The sequence below is a fragment of the Catharus ustulatus genome, chromosome 6 (genome assembly GCF_009819885.2).
Source record: "Catharus ustulatus isolate bCatUst1 chromosome 6, bCatUst1.pri.v2, whole genome shotgun sequence".
Lineage (NCBI taxonomy): Eukaryota > Metazoa > Chordata > Aves > Passeriformes > Turdidae > Catharus > Catharus ustulatus.
Genome location: NC_046226.1, coordinates 9918302 through 9945616, shown reverse-complemented (window position 1 = coordinate 9945616; position 27315 = coordinate 9918302). Strand labels below are relative to the sequence as shown.

Below are 27315 nucleotides of genomic sequence, written 5' to 3'. Positions count from 1 at the left end.
TTCTGCCTCAGGGTAAGTGACCTGGACCTGGCAAATTTCCTCATACCTGAGCCTTCATCATCACCTGAGAGATGCTGCTTCTCAGGGAGAGCTGCATTTGGCTGTGCTGGAAAATCCTGACACTTTGGATGGTGCAAAGTCTTTGAGATTAATACTAAACTTGGAAGAACTTTTACTGCTTTTCCGCTTCTCACCATGCAGCAAAACTGATATTACCTCTGTGTTTAATATTAATTGAGTAGTTGAAGACAATGAAAATTATATGGGTTGTCTTCTGCAGTTGTCTTCTGGTAATTTTATTTTGTGTATCTTCACTTTTTGTTCCTTTACAAGAATCAGTGCCTTCTCAGTGGCTTCCCCTCATCCTCTTTATATATTCACACAGAACTGAGAATAAAACTTATGGAAACAGAAATTACAGTTTGAGTTTTCAAATGTGTTTAATGTGGGAATAGCAATTTATCCAACTTAGATATACTGGTTTGGAAAGTATATTAACCATCTGCCATCTGAAATAATCAGGCTTGGTTTGAATACTTGAAGTTACATGCCTGATACACCGTCATAGGTCTCTTAGAAATGTAGGCTTTAAACATCTTACAGAAATAAAAAAGCAGTGTAAAAGGAATGTGTATTACACATGGCTTATATTTTTGTTAAGTGTGAATAGTTTTTACAGGAACTGATCTGTTAACAGATTCCAGTCAGTTCTTACAAGTCTGTTACACTTTGCTGTAAGACTCAATGAAATTTTCTACTAACTCTAAAATTTCATATGTGACTTTAGATCATGCCATCATTTAGATTATACATTAATTAGTGTGATTGGAAAGAAATATGTGCTGCTCCCATCTTTTTTTCAAAATGTTGCTTAAACACAATTTTCTTTGTGTCAAGGTCTCTTGTCTAGTATAGCTCCTGTTGAAAGTGAGATAAAGATTATGTCTTGGGAATTTGATTTGAGCCTGTAATTTTTAATTTGAGACAGCAGTTGCTGTGGCAGAGGATTATGGTTGTCTTCCTGACAGAACCTGGGGAGTTTTCAGACACAGATGTTATCCTGCCAGTGGTTGCAGGTTGACTCCTCCTCTTGCTGGCCATCCGTGCCATGGCTGCTGGGCATGGCAGTCCCTGGTGTGCCACTCTGTAGGCTCCATGTGCTGGCTCCAGAGGCTGTGGTGTACATTTTTTAGTCTGTAAACTGTTGAATCCATATAAGCTCCACTTGCTTTGCATCAGTTCATGTAACTCTGAAGTTCAGCTGTCCCACTGGATTTTACCCATCTGCATGTTGTTCCACATGCCATATTCTTTTGTGACTGCTACAGGTCAAGACCACAGGTTTGTTGCTTCAGTGCATTAATGATCAAATACCTGCCTTATCGACCCCCTCAAGGTTCATTACTCCATCACTTAGTTATAAGCAATTAACCACATGAGTGGATCTGATCCTTTTCCAGGCTTCTCTGTTCCTGGCTGTCATTGCCAGTAGATCATGGACAGGACAGACAAACTCCTTTTTTAAAGTACTTTTTCCTGCCACGCCATTTCTTTGTGCCAGTCTCGATCTCTAGCAGTGCTTGGTCTTTCTGCTTTCATCACAGAGAAATCAGATGTCATGAAATTTCTGTATTACAAAGTGAAGGGTTTTGCAGACGGTTGTTCCAAGTTTCCAGTTTGGCTTCTAGTGTGAGCAGCTTCACTAGGATTAAGTTAATCTGCATGAATATTATTGTGTGTCTCAGCCTCAGATCTCTTTGGTGAACTCTATAAAAGTAATTTTTTTGTGTAGCACTCTGTGGTAAAGCATTAGTCAGCCACTCCATAATACTGATAATAGTACTAATCTTGAAAGAGCAGACCTTCAAAAGAACTGGGTGCACTTTCTTCTTGTTAACTTTGTTGGGAACTGGGAATATAGCCCTCAACCTACAGGAATGAGTCCAGATGACACTCCAGAGAGGCTTTCATGCACCAGTCGAGCACTGCTTGGTTGGCAAAGTTTTTTTCCTTGGTACCTAATAACTGGGTTGCCTCAGTTCTCATGAGAAAATCTCTGTTTGTATTGTCAGTGTATGAGAAAATTGAGGGTGTGTATGTAACTGGGAGTGCCCTATTGCCATGTCTGCATATCTGTAGTTGTAAAACATGATCTATGGCAGCTCAAAATTTAAAATTTGGTGGCATCCCAGGAAGTAACTAATTGTGCTTGTGCTTCATTACCAGGCTGTCTCCTTTCCTGGAGCCTATTTTACCTAATTAGTTGGAAATGTCAAAGTAGTATTTCAGATGACAGAAACATCATATATTATCATACATGAAGCAATTAACTCTTTTGACAAATATTTATTGTGGTGTCATCTTTAATTAAATCTTTAGGACTCCCAGACAGAGAGCAGGTTCTTCCAAAGAGGAGGCTTCCCAGCACTGTCAATGAGCATTTGACTGATGGGGCTTAATTGAACTCGGTACTTGAAAGAGTTGGTGGCCAAAACACGAAGATATAGACCTGACACAATTCACAATACAGATGTCTAAAATTTTGGCAAAATCTCAAAACAACTGCCTCTTCCAAATTGTGTCTCAGACACTGCAAATGCTTTATGCTGGAGAAGATGCATCTCCAGTCTCTCCTGTTCTTCCACTGGAACAGTTTGAAGGAGAAAAGTGTTGTACATTTGTGCTGCTGAGAAAAATAATACTGGAAAACAGGGCTTTATATCTGTTTCTAAAAAAATCAATTTTCTTTTATTTAGTTCTTGGGGTTATTCATGTGGAACATATCACAAGTGTGACTGTTTGGTTAGTTCCTCTTAAACAGATAGGTCTTGTAGGTGATGTGCCACTGAGAAATAATTCCTGACAGTCATAACTGAACTAGATAAACAGTTCTGCCAGCTTCCAAATAACACTGTAAAACAAAAGGGTTCTGCTTATCGTTTTCCATTTCTTCATGCCTGTCAAACTATTTAACTGTGCATTGCTCCTCACAAAGGTTCTCTGCTTTTCTGCTCCTCCGCTGTGGTCGTGGTTTTTCACTTTCTCTGTTGCTAAACTACTACACTGATCCTCTCCTTCACCCTTGCAAAGCCTCTTTTTGGAAGTGCTGTGTGAAATGTTTCCCTGTCGTGGGTGTGTATTGCAGTGTACTAACCTGCAGGTGTGTTTTCGTTTTTGTCAGCCAGAAGCGGTGCCGGAAAGCGGCCGAGATGTTGGCAGCGCTCAGAGCAGCTCAGGGCAGCACAGCTCGGAGCCCGCGGGCGGCACTGCATCCTCCCAGAGCTCGGCAGGGACCTCAGCTGCAGCTTCCTTCTTCATCAGGTACTGTCTCTTCCTTCTGGTTTCCATAACTGCTCCTGGCTCTTCGAACAGTTGGGGAACGCTGTTCAGTGTTTGCCATGGTGCTGGTGGCTGGAGTTGGTCACTGTGACTTTCTGCTGCCACTGGAGAGCAAGGGTGGGATGGGGACACCCTGCTTCTCTCTCTGGAATCTGTATTGACCAAAACCCAAATAAACATGCCTTGGGCTTTGTCTAGTCCTTAATGGCCAGCTTCACCACAAGTCTGCTATTCTGTAGGTTTCCTTGGAGCAAAAGCTGAAGTAACAAGTCTTTTCCATCAGATCTAGATTAAAAAAAGTTTTTTTTATTTTTTTTCAGTAGCATGACCTATGTGTCCAAATAAAAGTTTCCATGGTTAGTAGAAACAGTTAAAACAGTTTGATATTGTTCTTTTAGCAATAGTCTAAAACAATCTTTTTTTTCCATTCTGGTGTCTTCTAACAAAAATATGTTGGTTTTGTTTGGATGTTTGTTGTAATTAGCAATGTTGATTAAATGTAATACGCTGTCAAGCAGATGGTATTTAAAACAACAAAACTCAGGGCTTTGTACTTGCATTCCAACTCTTTTTTTAATTCAGAGCTGAACATATTTTGAGGCAATATTGAAAAGCGTATGTCTGTGAATGTCACTAAAGTAAAACTTATGCACCGAGAATCCCTTGTTGAATGTAATCACAATGGTAATTGTGTATTGTTTCTTTTTCATTGGTCTTTGACGTGTTTTGTACCATTAAATAAATGATTTTTGCTCTAAGTTGCAATCTTAACCTCAGAAAGGGCTCAACTTTCCAAATTCTGTTTTTATAAAAGAACATAGTACAATGATTTGAAGTGTCAAATGCCTGGGTGTCACAGTCTGTGCACAAGAGGTTGGGAAATGTCTGCCCCAAGAGAACTGTAAGAAGTTAGTGGATTGTCTCTCTGCTGTGGGTTTAAAGTCAACACCAGTGGCATGCAGAGGATGATTTGTTTCATTCAAAGATAGATATCTGAAATAATCAGTGGGGATGGAGAGGAAAGGTAAAGGGAGAAGTTCAGACTTCTCTTTTCTTGTTTAGTTACCTAAGCAAGGACAGATGCATCCTTTCCAAAGTATTTAGATGGGACTACAGCGCAGCTTTTGTTACTATATTTCATATTGTGGGTGTGATTTTAGCTTAATCTCTTTGGGATTTATTTCAGTGTTAATCTTTGTGTCCTAAGCAAATGCAAAGATTTTTCGCTTTCACTGGGGAAGCCAGAAAATAAGATACCTTCCTTGAAACTGAGAGAAAGAAATCAGTGCCTAATAATATAAAATAAGACCCAAAATATTTTCTCTCAGTGATGCTTTTGTCACTGGTCAGCAAAACTCAGTTCTGTTTTTATTGTGAAGTGAATGTCATTGGCTTAATTCAAAGATTCTTGAAGTCAGCAGCAAGACTGTAAATGACATCATTGTATGTTGGATCAGGCCCTAATTGCTTCTCATGAATCTGTCTTTACCTTGAGTGAATCAGAATTTTATAGCTTTAGCAGCTCTGTGCTAGCTAAAACATTTTAAAACCCCATTAGTACATTGCTTATTCCCTACCCATGTTTCCTATAATCAAAAGTGATTCTCTTGAATTTTTTAACTGATGGATGGAGCTGATGGAAATTTTTGTGCACAAAGCACTTTTGTTTCTTATTCTGTTGTTATTGAAATGTAAGAAAAAAGAAATCTCACAAAGGTTTTGGGGGGGATGGAGATCCAACACTGATCCCTGGCACTTGTAGATAGGTTGAGCAGTTCCTCAGGTGGGTACAAAGGCGTGGCCAGGCTGGTCCCCCAACTTTGGCATTAACCTCAGGAGAGGCTCACTCTCCCATTGCTCCTTCTCTTTTGACTCTTCTGCCATTGGGCCTTAATGGATCAAAGTTTCCATGCTGAGTCCTCCATCCTCAAACCATGCAGTCCTCTCAGCAGGAGGGGAGAGGAAGAGGAGGAAATCCTCAAGGATGAGTGAGAGAGGACACAGATACTGGCAGAAATGGCTTATCCAGGAACCACAAATATTAGGATATCACCAGTTTGGGGGTTTTGTTCATTAAATGGGCTCTCAGGCTTCTTTGCTTCAACCCTTCCACTCCTGTCTGCTTCCCTCTGCACCATCCAGCTTTGAACATGTTGAAGAAGTTCATCCCTGCCTGGACTCTTTTGCAGCAGCATTTGCTTGTCTCTGCTTCATCTCTCTGTTCAGCTAATCCTCTCTCAGGAAGCACCTGGAGATGAAAGAGTCATGGCTGCAGTGTCATGCTGTAGTCCCCATTCATTTTATTTTTTTTTTCCATAATGAAACTCCTTGGCCATTTAAAATCTGTACTTCATAGCAAGGCCAGTGTGTGACTCACCTGATGCAGAGCCTGGCAGATTTTGTTCTTGTTCTCTACTGGAATAAATGCAGTTAATATATTGACAATCACACAGACACACATATATACATATTTGCAAATAATTGGCCTCTCTTTGACCAAGTCTGCTGAAGACCTTCAACTTTTTACATGAACCTTTTGCAAGAGGAGCTGTGGTTGAAACTTTGGTTTCTTGAAAGGGCTGTTTTACCTTAGGAATAAAGTAGCTAGGCAAAAATATGAATATATGTTAATGTCCAGTGTATTTGGGTGCAGGGTTAGTTACTTTGGAAAACAAAGCCTATATGCTTGTGGAAACTGCACCTGTGATTTCCTGACCTACAGCAACACTAGATACAAACTTTTTTCCAAATGAATAAAGTATTCCAATCTTATTTTTCATGAAGCAGCATTCACTGTGTTTGTACAGGTCCTAGCACAATTAGCTTTTGGGTTGTGACATGGTTTCTTGGCCACATATAAATGCCTTTTTCACATTAAAAATGGAGTTTTTATTTGCTGAAATAACACCCTTACACTCTTGCTTGTGGACTGTTTTGTGCCTGGGAAGGAAGATCTGTGTCAGATTTTTTGGTTGGTTGTTTTGTTTTTTACTCCTTTTTGTTTTTTAACTCCAGTTTGTTTCCCGGTGAGAATCAGTTTTGTGTTTGTAAGGTCACAAAGTCTGAGGACAGGACGAAGAGTTCATGTCCTCACCTGGAAAATAATAGCTAAGAGATGCAACAAAAAGGATACCTGGTCATAAGAGGTCCCTATGGTTAAAATGAGTATCTTTAAGATACTCTTTGCAGGGAGTGCATTGATTTTGTTAAGCATATGTGCAGCCTGAATCTACATATTCATCCAAAGCTCTTTCTCATTTGAATGTCATATTTAATTTCTTCAAGCTTAATTATGTTCTTCTTAAAAAAAAAGTATTTTATTCATTACCAAGAAATGCAGAGAAGCGCTAAGTATTCGAAATCAAAGCCAAATATTAAAGACAGCAGACAGAAGCGTATTAAGAAATTAAATCAGTTTTAAGCTTTTTTCCTCACTGTGATCTGTCACAGAAGGAGGAAAGCTTTGATTAACATCTGACTGTGTCACGCAAGCAAATTGCCAGACATTACTCAGTGGTGGTGTTACCAGAGGACCAGAGGATTTAGCAGAAAATGGAGCTTCTCAGTAGGTCACTGGCAGAATGAGAAAGCCAGGGTAAAAATCACAGCTTATGTTCATGGATGGCTGTGAAGAGACTCCCAGTTCACCCTGACATTTCAAGAGGAGTTTGTTCTTGCATTCTTCAGATTTAAGAAGAATGCAGCTGGCTTTGTCCCTCAGTGTGGCATGAGCTGTGCCTTGCCTAGTGCTCCACACTTCATACCAGTTTCCAGGGGGGTTTTTTGTGTAAGGAGCCTGAACAAACTTTATATTACTAAGGGAAAATATGTGAGATAGTTGTAGGATCTCACCTTCTGTGGGCTGTTCTTGCAGCTAAGTAAATATTGGCATATTTTGTTATAAGGGTATAATAAGGTTTATAACAAAGTTGGGTTTTCTTGTCACGCGAACAGCGGGGGAAGAGAGGAAATGGTGTTTCCAAGATCAGGCAGGAGAAGGACAGCAGGGAGGAGAAGGGGCATGCACTTGGGAAGAGGTTAATGGGCTCTCTGACAAAAAAGAAAATATCACTCCCTTGGGAGAAGAACAAAGACCCCCAATAAATCGAAGGTGTCACCATTAAGGTGCCATTTCCGCCTGTTGGTGGCTGGTGACAGCGGTGGCAGCAGTGGCTGTGCAGCTGGCAGGGGGTGTGGTGTTTGGAGAGCAGGGATACCTGCCCTCAGTGCACAAGCTGGAAGGAAGATTTGAGCAGTGGCAGGGCAGAGAGGAGGAATTAAAACGGTTTAGAAGACAATCTATATCTACACAAGCAACCCTGAGCAGCACTGAGCAGAAGACAAACTGCATTAAGGCCCTTGTCTAAAATTCTCATCTTGTTTGATGTTGTTGATCTTTTTCAAGATGGTTTGCTTACAGGGTTGCATTTACTGCAGCCTTTGAAGTGGGGAAATAACTATATAGGTGCAACTCCATTCCCTTTTATCCACCTGCTTTTGTTTGAAAAATTAATCTTCCAAACATAGCACTCACTAGTTTTCAGGTTTCTACATTATTTGCACTGTTGCTGGGCTTTGCTAGATTAAAACCATTTAAGATAATAAATCTGGAGAATCACAGTGGTGAATCACACCCATTATCTTTCTGTTCTCGTCATCCTCCTGCATGTTTGGGAAAGCTGTGTCAATTTAGGCATGATATAAAACATTGCACATGATATGCCTTTTGCAAGCAGATTTTCTTAACAAAATATACAATCTCTGAGTAATGTAATTGAACATCTGAAGAGTTAAAATAAGCGTAGTTGTCTTTTTATGGAGTCAGGATATTCCATAATATTTTAATGCCTGTGAATTTGGATTAAAGAATCTAATTATTCACTAATGAGCAGTAATGGTACATATAAACTAAGGGTCACTATCCTATTACAGGCACCTGATGGTTCACTGATAAGCATTTGGTCATTAGATTGACCATAAAATATAGTCAATAATTGAGGTTACTCATAGAGCAGACACCTTATCAGCTTTAGGCATGGTGGGACAGCTTGTCAGTACTCTATGTCCTGATTGTGCTGTGACTGAGCATATGATTAGGGTATTGAAGCAGTCTGTATCTAATGAAACTGCAGGAAAGGCATAGCAATATTAGCACAACCACTAAATGACTAATGTGTTTTTGTTCCAAGCCTTAGACACTTCAATTAGTTCCAATAAACTCTGATCTAGTGTAGTGGTAGGCAGAGAATTCAGATATTTTTTGTACAAGCTTTCATTACACTAGTCAAAATTTGTAACATTTAGGGGACAGATGAAATCTGTGTGGTTTTGAATAGAAAATGTTGGAAATAATAAAGCCTGTCATTACTGGTTTTACTTCATGTATTTTCAGTTTTGTTTTTGCATCTTTTAAATTTAGAATACTGAAACAATGCCTCATGCCTGATTTAAAAGATGAAGCTGATAGCATTAGATATCTACATTTTGCTTTAAAGTCCATTCATGCAGTTCATGTAGGCTTGTGCATATAGATCTAAACTTTGAATGTGTTCTTTAGCATTTTGTGCCATATGGAACATTAGTCAGATATTCTCATCTTGAAAGCTTTTGTAGAGATATTGATTTTGCTGTGCTTCAAATTGTTGCAAAGAAAATAACCTCAGAACCTATTCTTTTATGATTTTTTCTCGAGGATGCCTTAACTTTCATAAATTATTTAATGTAGTGAAGGATGCAAAATGCCTTTTGTCTTTCTGTTCAGGCTTCTCTGATGCGACCTTGGAAAGTAACCATAGAAACATGTTAAAAGCATCAACTGAAAATCAGTAGTTCAGTTTGACAGTGATGCAAATTCTGTGAAAGAAGATTATGATGTATTAGGAACACTTGAGGCATATATTACTGCTAACCTGTTAAACCTGATTATTCCATGACTATCAGTACTTTCAGAATTTAATTCAGGGGAAAAAAAAAAAAAGAGAAACATATTTTTTTTAATAAGTTGCCATGTTTAAGATGTTTCTAGGTAAATCACTTCAGCCTGTCATCCTCTGCCCTGTTAAAAGCAAGAATTATATTTCTGCTAAGCTCATAATGTAGTTCACAGTTTCCCGTATTTAATAGCTGTAAACTTCTGCCCAGTACCCTGCTGGGGTGCATGGGTATCCTGGCTTTGTGCAGAGCTGACAAATTAAATCTCTTTGACAGATAATATGAATAACTGGGTTATGAATTAGTAGTTCATCAAAAGGTGAAGAAAATCTGTGATTCATTGGATCCTGAGTTAGAGATTTTTGTGCTGACCTGTGATAGTTAAGCTAGTCTGTGAGGCTGGAACAGAAATCCCTGCTGTAGTTGCAGGTTACCACAGTAAATTCTTGATGAATCATGGGTCAAGAGAAGAAGCAGAGTCACTTGTTAAAGCTTCTTCAGTAAGCATAACCCCCACCCAAGAAATCTTGTGTTGATGTGATGTAGGAAAATTCAATTTGAACTAGTTACCTCAGAAAGTGGGGTACAGGTCCTTCCTGATGAGCTGCTTTGCTGGCAGGTACATTCAAACCCCATGCATGGTTTGTCCCTATTTCACAGTGTGATATGATAGGAGCTGCAGGGCTCCTCAGTGCTGGCATTAATGCCCAGCAGCCCCTCAGTGCCATCCCTTCTTTGTGAAACGCCCCCAAAAGCCCCAGTTCTCCTGCTACCCTTTGGTCCCTGCTCAGGAAGGGTGGCTGAGAAATCTGCAGCTTGAGGGAGAGCTGTGGATATGCAGATGAAGTGGAGCACCCAGCTGTTTCAGGGGCAGCCACATACATAATTAATGTTTTCTCCTCAGTGAATCCTACTCTGGATTTAGAGTGGAGGACTGGAGCAGCCTGATTCCTGTGGTGGGGCTGGAGAGGGGATGCCCTCTATCCCTCTTTTCCTCTGCATGGATCCAGGGAGAGCAAGACAGCCCTGATGCAGATGTGCAAATGGAGAGGGAGCAGGTGTCACAGGTGTCACTGGGGGCTGGCCTCCTGTCCCAGTGCCATGCCACGCTGCTGGAATGTGGCTGCTCCCTGTCCCCGGAGAGCAAACGTGACCCGCACGTCTCACAGCACAGTGGGGACAGGAGATGGGGAGGGTGTGAGGCTTTGTGCAGTATCTTGTATCACTTAGGGCAGCTTAAGCTTTCCTAGTTGCTGTGGCAGCATAATAGTGCCTGTAATTAAGGACAAACAAAGAGTGTGTGCTTTAGGTATATCCCATTTCACGTTAGCCCGTGAGGAGGATAAATTAAGAGATAAGCCTGAATTTATTAGGCTTTGTTCTTGGAAGCACAAATGACTCTCAGGACAGCGTGTTTAACAGCAGAACATCATTTCTGGTATCACTGCTAATACAGCATCGTGCATTTACACACTGCATTGTTGGTGTGTGGTGAGTCAGGCTCCCTGCTAGGAACAGCTCATCTGTGAGACTGACGGGGCAGGGATGAGACACTGAGCTCTAGTTCAGCAAAGGGAGAGGTGAGGAAATTGGAGTAGCTGAGAGAAGAGTAGAGTTTGGAAATGAATAGTGCTGAGTTAGAATACTACACAAAGCATGAAAAGGTCCCAGAGGCCAACAGATCTGTGGTCAGGGTGTGCTGGTGATTTAGGGGGCGAGGCACTGATGATCAGCCAAGGTGGAGAGCCCATGGTGAGGGCTTGACAGAGTCTCAGGGAGAACTGGGTGGTGACCAGATGAAGCAGGACTGGGCATCTGTGAGTCATTGCCTTGGAAAATTAAGCTTCTGTATGGATTTTAAAGTAGGAAAAAGTCTGAAGTACCTGACTGGAGTCATGCAGATATTTCTTCTTACTTTGTCCTCTCTTGAATCTTCTGCTTGCCTGGACTTAATATTTACTCCCTTAATTTTACTTTTCTTTTTTGATTTTTTTTCTATATGACTCTTTCTTTATTTTCTCCTTCCTCCCTAGCTGAATGCACTTGATTATTCTGTTTTCCTGAGTGTATGGAATCTCACTGCTGCCTAGCTACCAGAGTGTCTCTTTCCCCTTGGATTTTTCCTTTCTTTCTGCCCTTCCTAGCTTGTCAAGAGGAGCACTTCTGCCTCCCCCTCAGCCCAGCCCTCCCAGTCTGCCTGCTTTTTTGGTTCCTGGACTCCTGAACACCAGCGCTTGCTCTGACTCCGTTATTTGGGGCTCCTCAGCTTGGCAGCAGTGGCAGCTGCACTGGTGGTTTTTCTGCAGTGGGAACGGAGCATTCCATAGGTAAAATGATAATGGTGACTTTCCTGTGGGGATGTAATTTGACAGTTTGCACCTGTTTTACAACTTTATTAGTGACTTTTAGACTCTTCCAATAACATATTTAACTATTTTAATACCACTGTTAAGACAGACAGACTTAGCAGGTGAAATAGTTTTAAATCAGACTGATAGTTAATTGAATATTTAGCTTTTGTGGCTAACTTGGAGTCACTCTAACATTTAGTTTATGGTGTGCAGGATGTGGTTTGCAGGGCAGATGGACTTTGAAGTGCACTGTCTCTTTCCAGAGCTAAACTGCTTTGCTTGCTTGTGCTTGTCGCAAAACAAGACATCCCACATTATCATTTATTGCAAAAGTAAAATGTCAAGCCAAAACAATGCACCAGCACTATAGCTGCAGTGCTTGATCAACTGCAGGATTACTCTGATGCTACTTTTTAATTCTCTATGAAATACTGAATTTTGGCTTTCTAAAACTTCGTTCATCCTTCCTGCTGGAGTATGGAAGATGTTTCTTTTGGCAGGACATTTCAAAGAGCTTAGCCAGTATCTCACTCATCATTAGTTAGTGCTGCTATTGGGTTTGCTTTCTGCTTTATTTTTGGCTTTTTTGTGTCCTCAATGTTGGAACTCATTTATTAGGAAGCACTTGCCCTCTGGAGAAAAGGACTCAATGGATGTTAATCAGCATATAATAAATATAATCTAAATGTTACTAGTGATGCTTTCTGAACTTTAGGGAAAGCTTCAGAATATTTTTTGATAATGCATCTCAAGCAGGTCTTCAGGAGTTGCTCTTTTTACTGAAATTTGAAGTTACCATTTTTGGGTCAGAAATAGTCAGATCTCTCCATCTGCAGTGATGGAAAAACATGAATCTCAAATTTTACTTCTAAGTGTTATTTTAAAGCCTGTTACACCTCTGAGAACTATCACTTCAGAACGGATGTCAGTTAAATTAACCATAGTAACCCTGGGTTTAGTAGCCCATGTGTCCCTCCTCTGTTTAAAAATAGTCATTGTGTAGGCATACCACTTCTGTACTTGGATGATTTCCACTGCATCATTTAGTGCTGTCAGTGACCACTTAACTCACTAACAGTAGGAATAAGTAAATGGCCCCCTGAGAAGTTATTTGCTTGGCAGTATAGGTGTCAAACCTTTGACTAAGCATCTGAAATAAAACCCAGCTGAAGTGGGAATGGATCCTATGTGGATTTTCTAGATGTGCAATAAAATATGGTACTGAGGGAGCTGGAATTGATGAGAAAGGTGTATCTGTGGGGATGGTGTGTTGGGTCAAAGGAAGGTAACAGGAAAATGTAACCCACCTCAGAGCTTTTGTTGTGAAGAAGGCATTATATTCAAAGATGCTAACTTGTATTCAGACTGCTATATGCAATCAGGAACATGGAAATACTGAATTTCCCCCTCTTTTGGTCCTTCTCTTTCCTGTTAGATATTTGTCTGAATCTGGCGTTCCAGAAAAACTCTTGTTAACCATGTCATGTGTTTTATCTCTCATCTTTCCCAATTACAAATATATCTACCTCTTCCCTGGAGCAGCCTGAATGAGCAGAATGATTTTTGCACACTGGGAACTGATACTAGAAAGCAAAATTTTAAGTACAGTCATTTCATGACTATAAGGCGTACCGGATTTTAAGGCGCACTTCCGGGTTGGCAAATTTCCAACCTTTTTCCATATATAAGGCGCACCAGATTATAAGGTGCACTTTATTTTTGCAGTGAAGATCTGTGTGCAACAAAGTAACCAACAAGTAATGGAATCGCGCGAGCCCCGCTGACCTGTGCAGCTTGGGTCGTGGCTCGCGCTTCCGGGTTGTCGGCAAATTTCTGAACTTTGTCCATATATAAGGCACACCGGATTATAAGGCGCACTTCCGGGTTTTGATCAAAATTTTTGGCTTTAAGGTGCGCCTTATAGTAGTGAAATTACTGTAATTGATTTAAGTGTTACTTCAATAGTGAAGGGCTAGTTAGCACCATTGTTTCAGTTGCATTACTTTGTAGTTTTAAAAATGTCTTTCTTACTTTTTCTTGACAGAATACAAATGAGACTAGAATTCTATTTTGCTCAACCTGACTGTTTCATGCATCTGTCTCTTGCTTGCAAATAAGTCCAACTTTTTTTTGCCTAAGGAGTGAGCTTAGATTGATGTGGTTCTGCCTGCTTTAGCTCAGTTAGCTCATGAGACAGAGTGGGGAAATATTGCTGGCATTCAGGTAGCTGTGTTTTCAGTACATAGCTATCCATGCAGTGTGCAACCTGGGAACTGACATATTTCTGTATTAGGTGTTGACAGTCTTGCTAACTTAAAGATTAACCTACACAGGTTTTCAGCAGTTTGTCATATGGTACAGTTGTAAACAGCGAGTGTGGAAGTGCAGCAATATGTTCATCTGCTCTTGCTTTGTTTAACATCATTAGTGAGCAGAGCTGGAAATGGTATGTGGCAGGCTGCTGTGACTAGCTGTTATTCTGATGTGTGTATATATATATATATATATATATATATGTAAAAGTCAGTTCCTGAACACTGCTTCTGGCTGCTGAAGCAATGTTCTTTGGCCAGAAAGATGTCTTAAATCTGCAAGCTGAAGAGAATATGGAAGTGACAATTTTGTAGCAGCAACCTCAGAATCTGCTGGTTTGGGAGAGCAGGAAAAATGGTTGGATAGCAATTGTCAGTGCTTGTGAGGATCTGCCCTTTTGTGTTTCTTAAACTTGGGGAAAAACTACAGAGAAGTGGGGTGAAAATTTCTTATTGGATACCTGTATGCAAATTACTTGAATGCTTGAAGATGGACTAGATTGGTTGCTTCTGTTAATTTAATAACCAGCTGAGTGGAGGGACCAGCTCTTGGGTCTCTACAGCATGGGGGAGCTCTTCTGATGTCAGGAGTACCCTACAGGTTTGTTTTAGCTTCTCATCTTCTGGAGATTGTTTTGAGTTTATCCCAGAGTGGCTTTGCCTGGCATTTCTGTACTGTGCCTGAATTCAGGTGAGCCTTGATTATTGCTCACTGATGCACAAAGCTTTTATTCCATACTTCATAAAGTTGTGAATAGAGTTGGGGGCAAGCAATAAGAATGGTCAGAAATTAAGGAAATCTGACCTGTGAGGAGAGGTTGGAAGGATTGGGACTTCTTAATTTGAAAAAAGAAGACTGGGCTGTAGTAGTGGTTTTCATGCAGGTTTTTCATGCTGCTGCAGGAGAAGGAAATAACCTCCTCTGCATGTCTGCTAGTGAGGTGGGGGGAAAATACGGAATGGGAGACACGAGATGTGAATTTTCTAAGAGTAACTGTAGTTAAAAACTGTCTAGTAAAAAACTGTGAAACGATGATGTTCCTAATATGTCAACACTGCTGATTTTTTATTTCTGCCTTGCTGATTTTAATAAGAGATAGTAAGAGAAAATTACAAGGTCAAAGTGAGAGGCTGAAATTCAAGTCTGAATTTCAAGATTATGCTATGTGCACGAGGCAAGGCATGAACTTTGTCTCGAATTGGAGATATTTGCTCTCTCAGTGTTGGTGAGGTAACATCCTCAAAATACTAAATGTGGTTTGACATTTTGGAATGTTTCAGAATAATGAGTTTCTATTGAAACTTTATTACCCTCACCCATTATAAAAATGCCATTGTTTGAGGCTGTGTATTGTGATCCAGATGAACTAATTATTTATTGAGGAAGTCAAAACACAGAAATAAGAAACATTAATTGTTTGTTCTTCCTGGCAGTGATTCTCAGCAGCATTGCTGGGACAACTAAGCAAACAAAGGTTTGGTGCAGAATTTGTGTAATGATATGAAGTTGGGAAAGTGTCTATGTCCTCTACAAGTTGTACATCCATTACAGGAACCGAGTAAGCTTGAGGGAGGAAGAGACCATACCCTCAAGGTTTATCATATGCTTTTTAAGTGGCTCCTTGGACAAAATTTACTCTAGAAATACGGATGATGCCTGTCCTTTCCAAACCTTCATGATGTATTTAGACATTCCTGGTTTTCTCTTTAAAAACGTGTTTTTTAAATCACATTTTGTTTTCCAAGGTGAATGCTGTTAGTGGAAACAGATACCTTGTTGTTTTTTAATTTTTTACTTGGGGTTTTGGGTAGCAACTGCATTTTTTTTTCATTGTGCTGCCTTCCTAATTTTTGAACCACAAATCAAACAGCAATAGAATAATAAAAATAATAATGCCAACCAAGTTTATCCTGTGAGTTGTGGAAGGCTTGGGACAGGGTGCTGGAGGATGTATTGTAGGACATCCGTCTATTTGTTGCCTATTTTGATGAGTGATTAAGGAAACAATAACTGGAACTGCAGATAGGATGACAGGCTGTGACTTTCCCACTGCTTCCTTTGGAACTGGTTGGCAGCAGGAAAAGATTGGGATATTGGTTATGTGGGGGGATTTATGCCTTGTTGAGCTGAGAACTGGGAAAGTTTGGGAAAGCTTTGCTTTAAAATTGACTAGTTCTCAGTGTAAGCCTGAATCCATAATTTTCAAACTTGGGAGATGGCTCAGAATCAGGATAAAAATCACTTCTGTGATGTCTGTCAAGGTCAAACCAAAAGTCTTGAGTAAGCATCCTCTTGTGTAAAGTCCAAGTTCAGGATATTTAAGGCTTGGACTGTACACTCCTTTGGCCTTGACCATTTTAGCATTCTCACAATATGAATAATGATAGTGATCTCTGAAAGATAAGGCTGGCTAATAACACTAGAACTGTTAATATTTAATGAGTCAGGTTGAATCGAATGTGCAGAAGTTTTATTTTATTATTCTTGTCAGTGGAGCTTAATAATGGGAAGCAGGACTCCAAGTTCTATTTCTGACTTTTGGCAGTTTGTCCATAAATGTACTGTGTCCATTAAGTCCTCTGCCTTTATCTCAGTTGACTAATTTATAATATGTGTCCCAAAGTATATTTCATAGCTCTCTTCCTTCTGATGGTTAATACAATTCACAAAGTTTTAAGCAAAAATTTATAACTTTGCATAGTTATGAAAGTTTCAAATATAATTTTCTTTTTTTTGTGGAGAAATTATGCTCAGAAAGAGTGCTTTAGGGATTTAAATTGTGCTGTTTACTTTCACAGCTATAATGTGCAGAATGTGTGCAGGGAGTGTAAGCCAGAAGCAGCTTGCTGTACATCAGAATATCTGAAATGTCATGCTAACAACATAGGCAGAATTTAAAATTAAAAATGGCATGACTCTTTCAATGAGCAGGCTTTGTAGCTGCTGTCGTTGCACATTCTTGTTCCCTAGGTGCTGAACATTATGTAATTGATCTGGCCATGGTTTTCCTCCCTGGTCTCATCCATGCATGGCAGAAAAGCCAGTAATCTGTAAATTGTGTGGGGAAAAGAGCAGGTTAGAGACTGTCCCTTGTCATTTGATATTTGAGTGCCCCTGCATGGGCCATATATTAGTTTTATTTTCTACCCTGATGCCTGGCTATGAGGAAAGAACTCTCCAGAGCATCTTAAAAGATATCTTCTATTAAAGAGGGACAGAGTTAAGCAAAATGCAGACAGTAGATCTCACAACTAAAAGCAATATACATGGATGTCTCTCAGGCTTTAACTGGAAGAGAAGTTCTGTACAAAAGTGGGGAAAGAGAAGATAGGGGGGAAATGTAAAACTCTGTCAGAGCTGTGACAAATGTTTGGGACATGCCCAGAGAAACAAATGACAATAATGCTCAAGTTTTGTGTAGAATTCTCTAAAGGTCATCGTTTTCCCTGTGAAGAAGCAGAAGTTGATGTTGAACAAGGTCATTGTGGTGCTGAAGGTGTGTGTGAGGGCTTCCTGTGCAAGATTACATTTGAGAAAAAGAAGCAGGTCAGGCAATGGACATGGCACCAAATTAGGCACAGAAAGTGATCTGCTATGAGCTTGAGTTCTGTCTTTCTGGTGCCAGGCAAAAAGACCCAGTTTAGAAGAACTTTTCCAACCCTGTCTCCATGGAACAAATTCCCCCTGAGAAAAGGAATTCTGGAGAAAAGACACAACTGAAAACTTAAATGTAAATTCAGAAATATGTTGTTGGATAAGGACTGGGGAAACCCTGGCACTCTGGAGTGTCTCAGGGCTGGCTCCATGTAAATGCATCCTCTCATGAATTTTACTGAAGTAAAGAGCTTTCTGAAGTTAGATTGTTTGATTTATTTGGGCCCCTGTCCAGACCAGCTTGGCCATATTTTGGCCTAATGAGTAAGTGGCTGGGATGCCACCAAATGTATTGTTTGTTCTGCAAGAAGCACATAGGGATTGATGAGAGTGCTCTTTGCCTGGACCTGCCCAGGAGCCCAAGCAAAGCATGTGAAAGGGGCTGCCTGACTGACTTTTTGTTAAAGAACTGACTGTGCTTTTTACAGGACATGAGGATGACAATTACTTGAATTCATATTTAGACTCTGCAGTTTGATAGTGATGTTTTGTTTTGCCTAAATTGCCCTATGCTTTCAATTAGATCCTTACCCTTTCCCTCTGAGAAAAAAACCCCAAAACAACAAACAAAATCAAGCCCAGCAAGCTGTTTGATACTTCTTTTGCAAGTTGTCTGTGGTGTTCCAACTCCAGAAATAACCTTGTTTGAATGTCAGGCAAAGCCATTCTTGTATTCAAACACACAGAGGTTGTAATTAAGCTTTGTGCACTGTTACCTGACAAGAGATGCTTTTTAAGTGTGAACCACATGCATCATTATTAGTGCAGCTGGCTGGTTGCCCATCAAAGCACTGATTATTTTCTACAACAGCTACTCCAGTTCCTCTGCTTTCAGTTTCCTGTTATCTCACATGGACATCAACAGTCCCTTTGCCAAGTTTCTTAGTAAAATCATCACCCTTCAGACTCACAGGAAGAGGATTTATCAGCACTACAGCAGTTAATTGCTTTAGGTAGCATGTGCCACTGTTCTTGGAACAGTGGAGGTGCAGGAAGGTTATGCACGCTGTCAGTGTGAACCAGTTTGAAAGTGGTTCTGGCTTGGTGCAGAAGTGAAGCAATTAGTAACAGATTCAGTATTTTGGATCTGCTTATCAAACGTCTCAGAAAAGTGCTACTGAGTTATTTTGAGAAATTCTATACTTCTAAAAAGTGGCATTTTCTGTTCATTGTTTATATGTTTTGCTTAGCTTGGCCTTTTTGGGTGCAGTTACGCATTGGGTGTTAATGCTTAGCTCCTTGAACACACAATTCCTGAGTAAATTTGTCCTTTGTATCTCATTCCCTTTCATGTATGTTTCCCAGAGGAGCTCCTTCAGCCTGATCTGTTGTAGGAGTAATTATTTCATCAGGATTTAATGTATATCTTGATTGCACTTTGAAGACATTCTCTTGAGGAGTTTTTATAATTTCAACAAGGGATCATAGCATGTAAACAAGAAAATAAGCATTATCTTTCATATTAATCAACAAGACGATTAAATAATAAGCAGGATTGTTAATTGGTACTTGGAGATAGATGCTAATGACTGTCTTGAGTTCCACAATGACAGTACCAACAGGTAGAGACTCTTCTCTGCACAGTAAAGCTGCATATAATTTAGGAGGCATTAGGGTTTTAATGTGCAGCTGCAACCACAGTGAAGTTGTGCAACTGTGTTCCTGGTGTCCTATTTCAGCATATGTTTACATAGTGAATGAAGTATTAGCAAGGGGATTTGAGATTTAGGCAGTTAAATCAGTTCTCATTGCCACCAAACCCTTGAGGTTCTGTATAAACCCACGCTTGTGGTATTTTGCTTCGCTGTGGGTTGCAGCTCCTGCTGGTTTCAGGATGCAGTCAAAAGCTGCTTCTTTCCTCAGAGGCAAAAGTCCAACTTGTTCCTCAAAAGACAGTGGCATTGGGCTCCCTCTGAGTTTGGAACTAGAGCTTCATTTTTTCATCACATGAGTCTGTCTTTTTCTGTATACTGTAGTGTTTGTAGAGGGAGAAGGAAGCACGTAGGGGGCCTGCATCTCTAGAAGTTGAAGTAAAAAAGTTCAGGAGTTTAACACACAAGTTTAGGAATATGGAGAAAAGGATTGGGAATTTTGGAGATCTGTATTGAGAGTCTTGCTGTTGTACTAACTAGCTGTTTAATTTTGACTCAAGTGTCCAGTTTTGCTCCTCAGGCAAAGCCAGTTCTTTGTGCTGTTGCTCACTTGAAGCCAATAGTGCAGCTGAAGAAACTGTGCATCCCTTCTGCTCTTGGTGTTATGTTTTATTTCTAACCTACAATAAATATAAGCAAAGGAACAGTTTCCCTCTCTGATCACCTTGCTAAGGTGACTAAGCCCAAAGCTGCCTGACAACGATGACATGATTTGTAGCAAGGTTGGGGTTCTAGATTTACCCTTAATTCATTATGACAGCAAAACACTGCCTTGGTTTCTCCACAGGTCTGTTGCTTATAATACTTCCCAGATGCTAGTGCCAGTTTGATCTCACTGAAAATACTTGGGTTGACAGACATGATGAAAATATAAAATAGTCGTTGTATAAAGATGCTTATTAATTTGTTCAAAGTGACAAGCCCTTGTATTGCAAGCATGGACCAGAATAGTGGTTTGTCCCCAGAGACCTGCTGGCATCAGTAGTGTGGTCTCAGCATGTCCACAGATGCTGGCAGTGGGACACCTTGTGCTTTTGCTGCCCTGACAATCATTCAAAGTAATGCTAAAAGGTAACAATTTGGATGCTTTTATGCTATTTATCTGTCAGTGGACCGTCTACTGACAGTCTCAGGGTTGCATCACATGTGTCTTTTTCCAGTGGTAAAGCTCTCCTTGACTTTGAGAGAGCTGAGAGTTCACCCTCATTGCTATGCCCAGTTGTCCAGCATGTGCTTGCTAATATATATGTATTTTATTCTACTTAAAATGATCATTCTGTAGGGTGAATTTTATTTTCCTATGCAGGATTTTACGTAGGGAAGAGTTTCTGTTTTGGTTTCTTGCTGTCTTGTTTGGTGCTGCTGATGGGAAATAGCAGAAAAAATAGATTATGTTCCTGTTTTTAGTCACAAGGAAGAATGTTACAATTTTAATTGTATGTTCTAATTTTTCCTCCTTCTTCATCTTTTATGTTTTGGAATTCTACATTTCAAAAGCAGGATCATTATCATTCAGCACATTAAAGCATGCCTTTTTAATAGCTTTCCATTTTAATGTGAAAGAATGGAGTTGGGGAGGAAAAAACAATCTGTCTCAAAGGAAATGTTCTGTTATCTAAGGATTTTCTGTGCAGTCAACAGGAGAGGATCTTGAGCTTGGCTGACTTGGAGTGCTATTCTCTGCCTTGAGTAACTTGTAGGGTACAAAGAACCACTTTCATAATGTTATCACCAGCAAAGTCCATCTGGTTCTGCCAGTGACAAGGGAATTATTTCAGCTTTTTATTACATCAGTGAGATGTTAGTTTTTTAGGATTCAGATGTCAGACTGTTGGGGAAAAGAAGGGCAAGTTAGATTATAATTGAAATTCTGTTGGTGGAGAAAATAACTGAATATTTTGCCAGTAATTTGTCTACTCATATTTCCTTTATTAGTGTCCTGATGGCTTGTCCTTATGAAATCAGATTAGAATGCAATGTCTTGATTTGTAAAGCAGGCAGTGATGACAATGAGCATCTGTTTGTCTGGTTCAGATTCCTGTTAACACCTAAATAACATTGTCTTTTCTTGCTATTACTTTCATACAGAGCAGCACAGAAGCTTAACCTGTCTTCGAAGAGAAAGAAATACCATCCACCCCTGCCACACACACACGACTTCTCTATTTATGCCACTAACTTTAGTGGCATCCTGCAGCTCTGTCCTCCCCCAGCACCACCATGCCTTCTGAGAGCTGTGTCCAAAATCAAGGACAACCCTGGCATTGGAAAGGTAACTTTGCATTTCAATATTTTAAAATATTTTTTCTAGACGAATTTAAACTGGTCTGGAAACTTCTGGCCTGGAACAGAGCTGGGTAGACTCAAGAAAGGGTCTTGGGATAGAGAGAGAGAACCACATCCATTTGAATGTGCCTGGGTGCTGTTACCTCCTGTGGACTCTGCAAAGAGTAAGAGACAAAATTTCCTTTGACATCCAAAGCCACTGGTCCAAGCCCAGGTTTCAGCTGGAAGGAGGAATCTCTGTGTTGGCAGCAGGACTCAGGCACTGGTGCTGTCTCTCTGCTGAGGTTAAGGAGATGTGCTCAGGGGGCTTTGTTTCCCTCTGCTTCACATGTCATTGTAAGAGAATGGAAATGGAGTAGCAGTCTCGCCAACTTAGGAAATGCAGCACCTTTGAAATTGAAAAATTCGTGATAAGTTTATCTAAAATTAATTAAAATACAACCCAATTACTTGGAGATCTATTCATATTTATAACTGTTTAATCATCCACACAACAGAGTCTGAATACTTATTTACATAGGCTATAAGAGACTAGTGTTTGAAGATAGAATTGAGCTATGTAATGTGCACAGGAGAGCTAAAATATGCACCTAGAGTAACTATACAAATCAGCATTAACATAAAGAGTTTGTCAGCCTAACTACCTGGAGCTGACACTTACTCACAGAGAATACTCTGTATTTCCTTAGTTTGTGCTTATTGGAAAATAAAGGGATAATTTGGGCTGTTTTAAGCAGTTGAAAAGTCACAGAGGAAAATGGATTTTTTTTTTTATACTGCTTTTCTAGTCTTTTAGAAAAGGAGACGTACTGATGGAATACAGTAAACCTTGCACAGTAATTTAGACATTTCCAGGTGGAGGAGGGTTTGCTAAACAATATCCTTTCTATGCGTGAGTTTTAACAAAACCCATTTGTTGTGCCTGTTTTTGGTTTTTTTTTTTCTGTGAGACTTAGTACTTGGCCATGGCACCAGGAATAACAGGGAGCCTGGCATCTCTGAGGCACTTTGCCTTAGGGAGACCTTTAAAGTATGATTGTATATCCTTGTGCCTGCAGCTCAGTGAAACTGCCTCTGCATTTGTGTGCCTGCAGCTATGTGTAGCCAAGAGGCTACAGCATTTTTCCTGTGCTTTGAGGGCAGCTGGTGGAACTTCCCAGCATGACCTCATGGAAAGCACTGGTTTATCTGGTGTACTCAGACAGATTTATCAAGTCTGTGATCAAGTGCATGATTCCAGCGGGGTGGAGATAATATGCCTTGGGTCATGTGCTCTACCTACTGTTTCATTAGTGAGTAGAGCGGAGAACTTTCCAAGGGAAAAGCTCCACCAGAATTCCAAGGATGTGGCAGGACCCTGATCAGCTCAGCTGTGGGAGCTTCTCCTCCAGCACAGGATGTGTCTGTCTGTTGACCCTCAAAATGTCTGTTCTTTAGCTCTCAGCTGAAAAATATTGAAAACATAAAATGACTGAATATCCCGAGTTGGAAGGAACCTAAAAGGATCATAGAGTATTGAACATTCTGTTTTTTGTGATTCTTGGGGATGGTCCTCTTCAGGGCCAGGAGTTGGACTTGATCCTTGTGGATTTCTTACAGCTCAGCATCTGTGAATCTCTGAGGATTCCAGCTGTTTCTTCTCACCAAATACTTATTGACCACAATTTGGAAGAACCCTGTGCTTTGCTGGAGAGGATAAGAGCTCTCTGCTGCTAATTGAATCAGCCTTTTAGTTGAGATTTAGAGCATCCAAATGCTGATGGGGGAGGCTAGTTTATCAGTTTTAATGCTCCTCAAAACCCCAAGTAGCCATCTCTGAAACACAGTGTAAGATATGCAGTACCTACTAAATGTCTCCATTTCTCTTTTGCAACTTTATAAATATCAGTGTTTGCCTTAAAAAGACCCTCCAGCAATACAGCTTTTTCTAAAAATTTTGAGTCAGCACAAATGAAATTTCATGTGTTTGAATTCTTAGAACTGGTGATCCAAGAAGTGTCTTCCTCTATAGGTGTTCTTTAGTAGTAAAAATTCATAGTTTCACCTTTTCTGAGCAATATCAAATGACTTTTGGTAGCATTTAGCTCACTGTGCATTAGCACTCTCCATTATTTCCTATCAACAGCTTCTGCTGATCAAGATTTACTCAGCTGGTATCTCATGATGAGAGTGATGGGAATAATGTAATTACTTTTCTTCCTCACTGCTTTAAGTATCACAGCAATGGAGAGAACAATCAGTAAACACTGGCAGTTGTGCTGTGGTCCTGTGTTAACATCAGACTCTCTTCTAACAGCTTTTTACTCTACACTCCTGCTGTTTATCATTTCCCTCAGCTTTTTCTTGCAGCCTGTCCAATACTGAATATAAGATACACATATGGAACAGAATCAGTGATGAATTCTGGAGTCACTTTTTCCTACCACAGCATCTGTGGCTGTGGTTGGTACTCCATGTGGTTTGGGTGATCATTCCCATTTCAGCAGTGGCCCTCACTGTTACTGGGTGGTTACAGTGGGTTAAGCAGCCTTTGCCTCCCTCACCTCTGAGGAGTTGTTGAGCAAGAATGAAAAACAGAAGTAACAAACTGGATACCCATGCAGTGTCCAGGATGCTTCAATGAGAGGAATTTGCCTCCCTTTATAAATAAATGAAGAGATGAATGATAAACCAACTGTGCCAGAATACTATTTATTCTGTGTGAGAAGTGCCTCAATACTGCAGTGACTAATTATTGTTTGTACTGACACACTCTGTGCAGTCCCGTTTCTCTTGTAAATCCACTGGAAGCTTAAAGTGCATGTTGAAGCATTTACAGTGGCAACTATGACTGGCTTTCTGTATTGTCTCTGCAATGGTATTCTTAACATTTTTTCCATCCACTGATACTCAAGGTTGGTTCAATATATTCTAAGAGAGACAGAAACAATGTGGAAAATGTGACATAATTTTTGGGGCCAACAAAGAAATAAGAGTTACTCTGAACTGAGTGATGGGACAGTTGAATCTAAGGAACTGACTGAAAGTAGCATCTCGACTATCTTCTGTTCTTCTGGGGTGTCAAGAGCTGAACAGGTCCAGCCACTTGTTGTCGGACCTTATCTTGAACATTTAAGCACAACAGACATTTGGGGAAAGGAAGAGGCTTGAGTCCTTGCTTTTGGTAGTGAAGTTACTGTGCTTTGTGAGCACTGCTGGGTGAGCAGGACTGTGGAGAGATCATGATGACCAGTTCTTGCCCTTGCACTCAGTTATTGATTACTTGAGCCCAAGATCTAAATTTATTCTTAATTTCACATCATCATCTCCATGTGTATCATCCAGTTCTTCTGCAGTGAAATTGCTATATGGCTTTTATGCTTGAATAGATTTGTTATTAGATACTTATCTGCAGCAAAGGGCCCTTACATATCTTTTGCAATTTGTATTTATAATTTCTCACTGTTTCAAATATTTTTCTGTAAGGTGGAAAATAAATTGTAGTAATTTCTTTTACATTTCAGAAATACCAATTTTTTTCCTGCCTGTAATAATTTCAGCAGCAGTGTGTGGAGTTGTCCTGTGATACAAATCTTTAATTAAGCCTTTTGCTTAATTTTCTTTAGTAAGATTACAAAGTGTTATACACTCTCACAGGTGCTTGCTGGGGTTGTCAACACACAGGAATACCAAGCAGGGAAAAGTTGAAAAAGAAAAAAGCAAAAATTTATTACACTAGGTCTGCCTGGGACCTGTGTTTCATATAATCAACTGTAATCAACCTCATGCAAAAGGAAGATCCCACTATCAATTCCAACTGGATACTGAAAGGAATTTTGCACACTACTGATAAATGTTACATGGCAAAATTCAAACCTTTCTTTTGAATGTGCCAAAAGCATCAGAGTCCAAACCATTTAGTTAAATCTTACTTAAAAGGCAATGATCCAGTGCACCATGATTCTTGCAACTGAATCATTTTTGTGGTCTCTCTGGGTGTTATTAAATTTAATGTCAGAATAGTAGGAAAGATGTCTGAAAGCCATTTAATATTGTCACTGGAAAGAAGTTAGATTATGCTCAATTTCTGACATTAATGTGCTACTTAAGATAATTTATCATATTGTGGTATTAAGAAAGACATCCTTTTTACAGTGGCTGCTGTATAGCATTCTAATGTGCTATTTTTCTTTAGCATGGTGGGAAGCCTTTTTCATGCAAAATGTTATTTGCTGGGGTTCTATTCAGCTCATTCTTTATAATACTGCATCACTTACAACAGCAACTTTAAGTGCTTGTCTCTTCCAAGGATTCTGTCATTTTTTTTAATGTTAGAATGACAGAATGCTCCTATGTGAAACAATTGAAATGGAACATTTAAAGTGAACCTGAATTGTCAGACATGTTTCTTGGACAGGTATATGCATACTGCTCTCCATTTATGAGTTTTAGACATTTACTTCCATTTATGCTTTACTAAGCCATAGCTAAGGTACTGCTAAGATGATTTACTGATCATGCAGGGTTGTTTTAAGTGTGTTGTGTGTCCCATTCACTGGTTCTTACGATGGTTTGATGATGGATAACAAATAGGTACTTAATTTTGTTATCTTTACTGCTCCTTGTTCCCTAATGACTGAAGCATTATTTCTGATATAAGCCATGTATCACAGTAAGTACTCACCTATCCATGCAGGTAGCACTGTATCATCCAAGGTACTTGCCAAAACACCTTGAACTGCTTAAACAAAAATGTGGAAAAGTGAGATAAAAATACATGAGTTCTTGTATTTTGTTTTCACCTTGAAAACATGAAATAGTTTTCCATCAAGTTTTCTGAGAGTACAGAATCAATTCTTTTTTAGCAGAGTACAATCTAGAAGTGATTTTTTTTTCTTTTTGTTTTAGATTATCCCAGGGGAGCTAGATGGTCTATGCTAGTGTGGCAATTTTTGCATATAAATTTGCCATCCATTGGAAGTGGCAGTATATAAAAGGCTTGTAAGAACCACCCACAGTAAAACAATTTAGCAAGGGTTATATATCTGTCAGTTGCAATTAAATCCATGAAAAATATTGGCTCTGTACTAGGACTTTTGTAATTTGATTTACATTGTAGTTGAAAAATAAGTGATTTCATTGGAAAATGGTCTTTATTCAACAGAATGTGAATTCTTTGTAATTTCTTGGTGAGAAATCTTAATTCAGGATGGTGGGTGTCTAAACATAGTTATTTAATTAACCTGCTGTTATACGCCATTTTGTGAACATTGGACAAAATTAACTTCTTGGCTGCACTATGCCTGTCAAGGATGTGTGTTTCTAGGGAATATTTAGTGTCCATTCAAATTTGTTATAATGACATTTATTGCTAAGGACCAAATTGCTTGTTCATTTAGGGATTATCATACTGCTGTAATGCAGAATATGAGCAGCATTTTTAAAATGGATTCCAGTATAGTGCCAGCACCTTCCCAAAATACAGAGTTTATTTTAGTAAAAAAGGCTTGAGCACATGTATTTTAAAATTGTATATGCTTTTTAATCCACTCCTTTTACTTTTTTCCTTCTCATTATGTCTAATAGGAAACTTGACAAGTATATAAGCATGAAATGCTAACAAAACATCACTATAAAAACATAAACACTGCACATCCATTGATTTCAAAAGAGGTACCATATGTTATAGTTAGCCTGTGCTAACATAGGTCAGGATCCTAACTTCCTCAACATTCAAAATGCCATGGAGTCTAGTCATTACCTAGTGAATTAGTGGAGTCTTCTCTGTCTGCATGTCTGTCCCTAATTAA

General features: G+C 39.6%; 1 protein-coding gene across 4 annotated transcripts in view; it reads left to right on the top strand.

Annotated features, from left to right (window-relative positions):
- Positions 1-27315, top strand: part of KIF26A (kinesin family member 26A) — a 93777-nt gene that overhangs the window by 43318 nt on the left and 23144 nt on the right. For 2 of the 4 annotated variants that reach the window (XM_033062933.1, XM_033062932.1), the window contains exons 4-6: positions 3182-3321; positions 11415-11597; positions 21329-21512. In XM_033062933.1, the coding sequence (XP_032918824.1) occupies positions 3182-3321; positions 11415-11597; positions 21329-21512 (507 nt within the window). The remainder of the gene's footprint in view (positions 1-3181; positions 3322-11414; positions 11598-21328; positions 21513-27315) is intronic. The other 2 variants (XM_033062936.1, XM_033062935.1) reach the window with 1 other exon arrangement.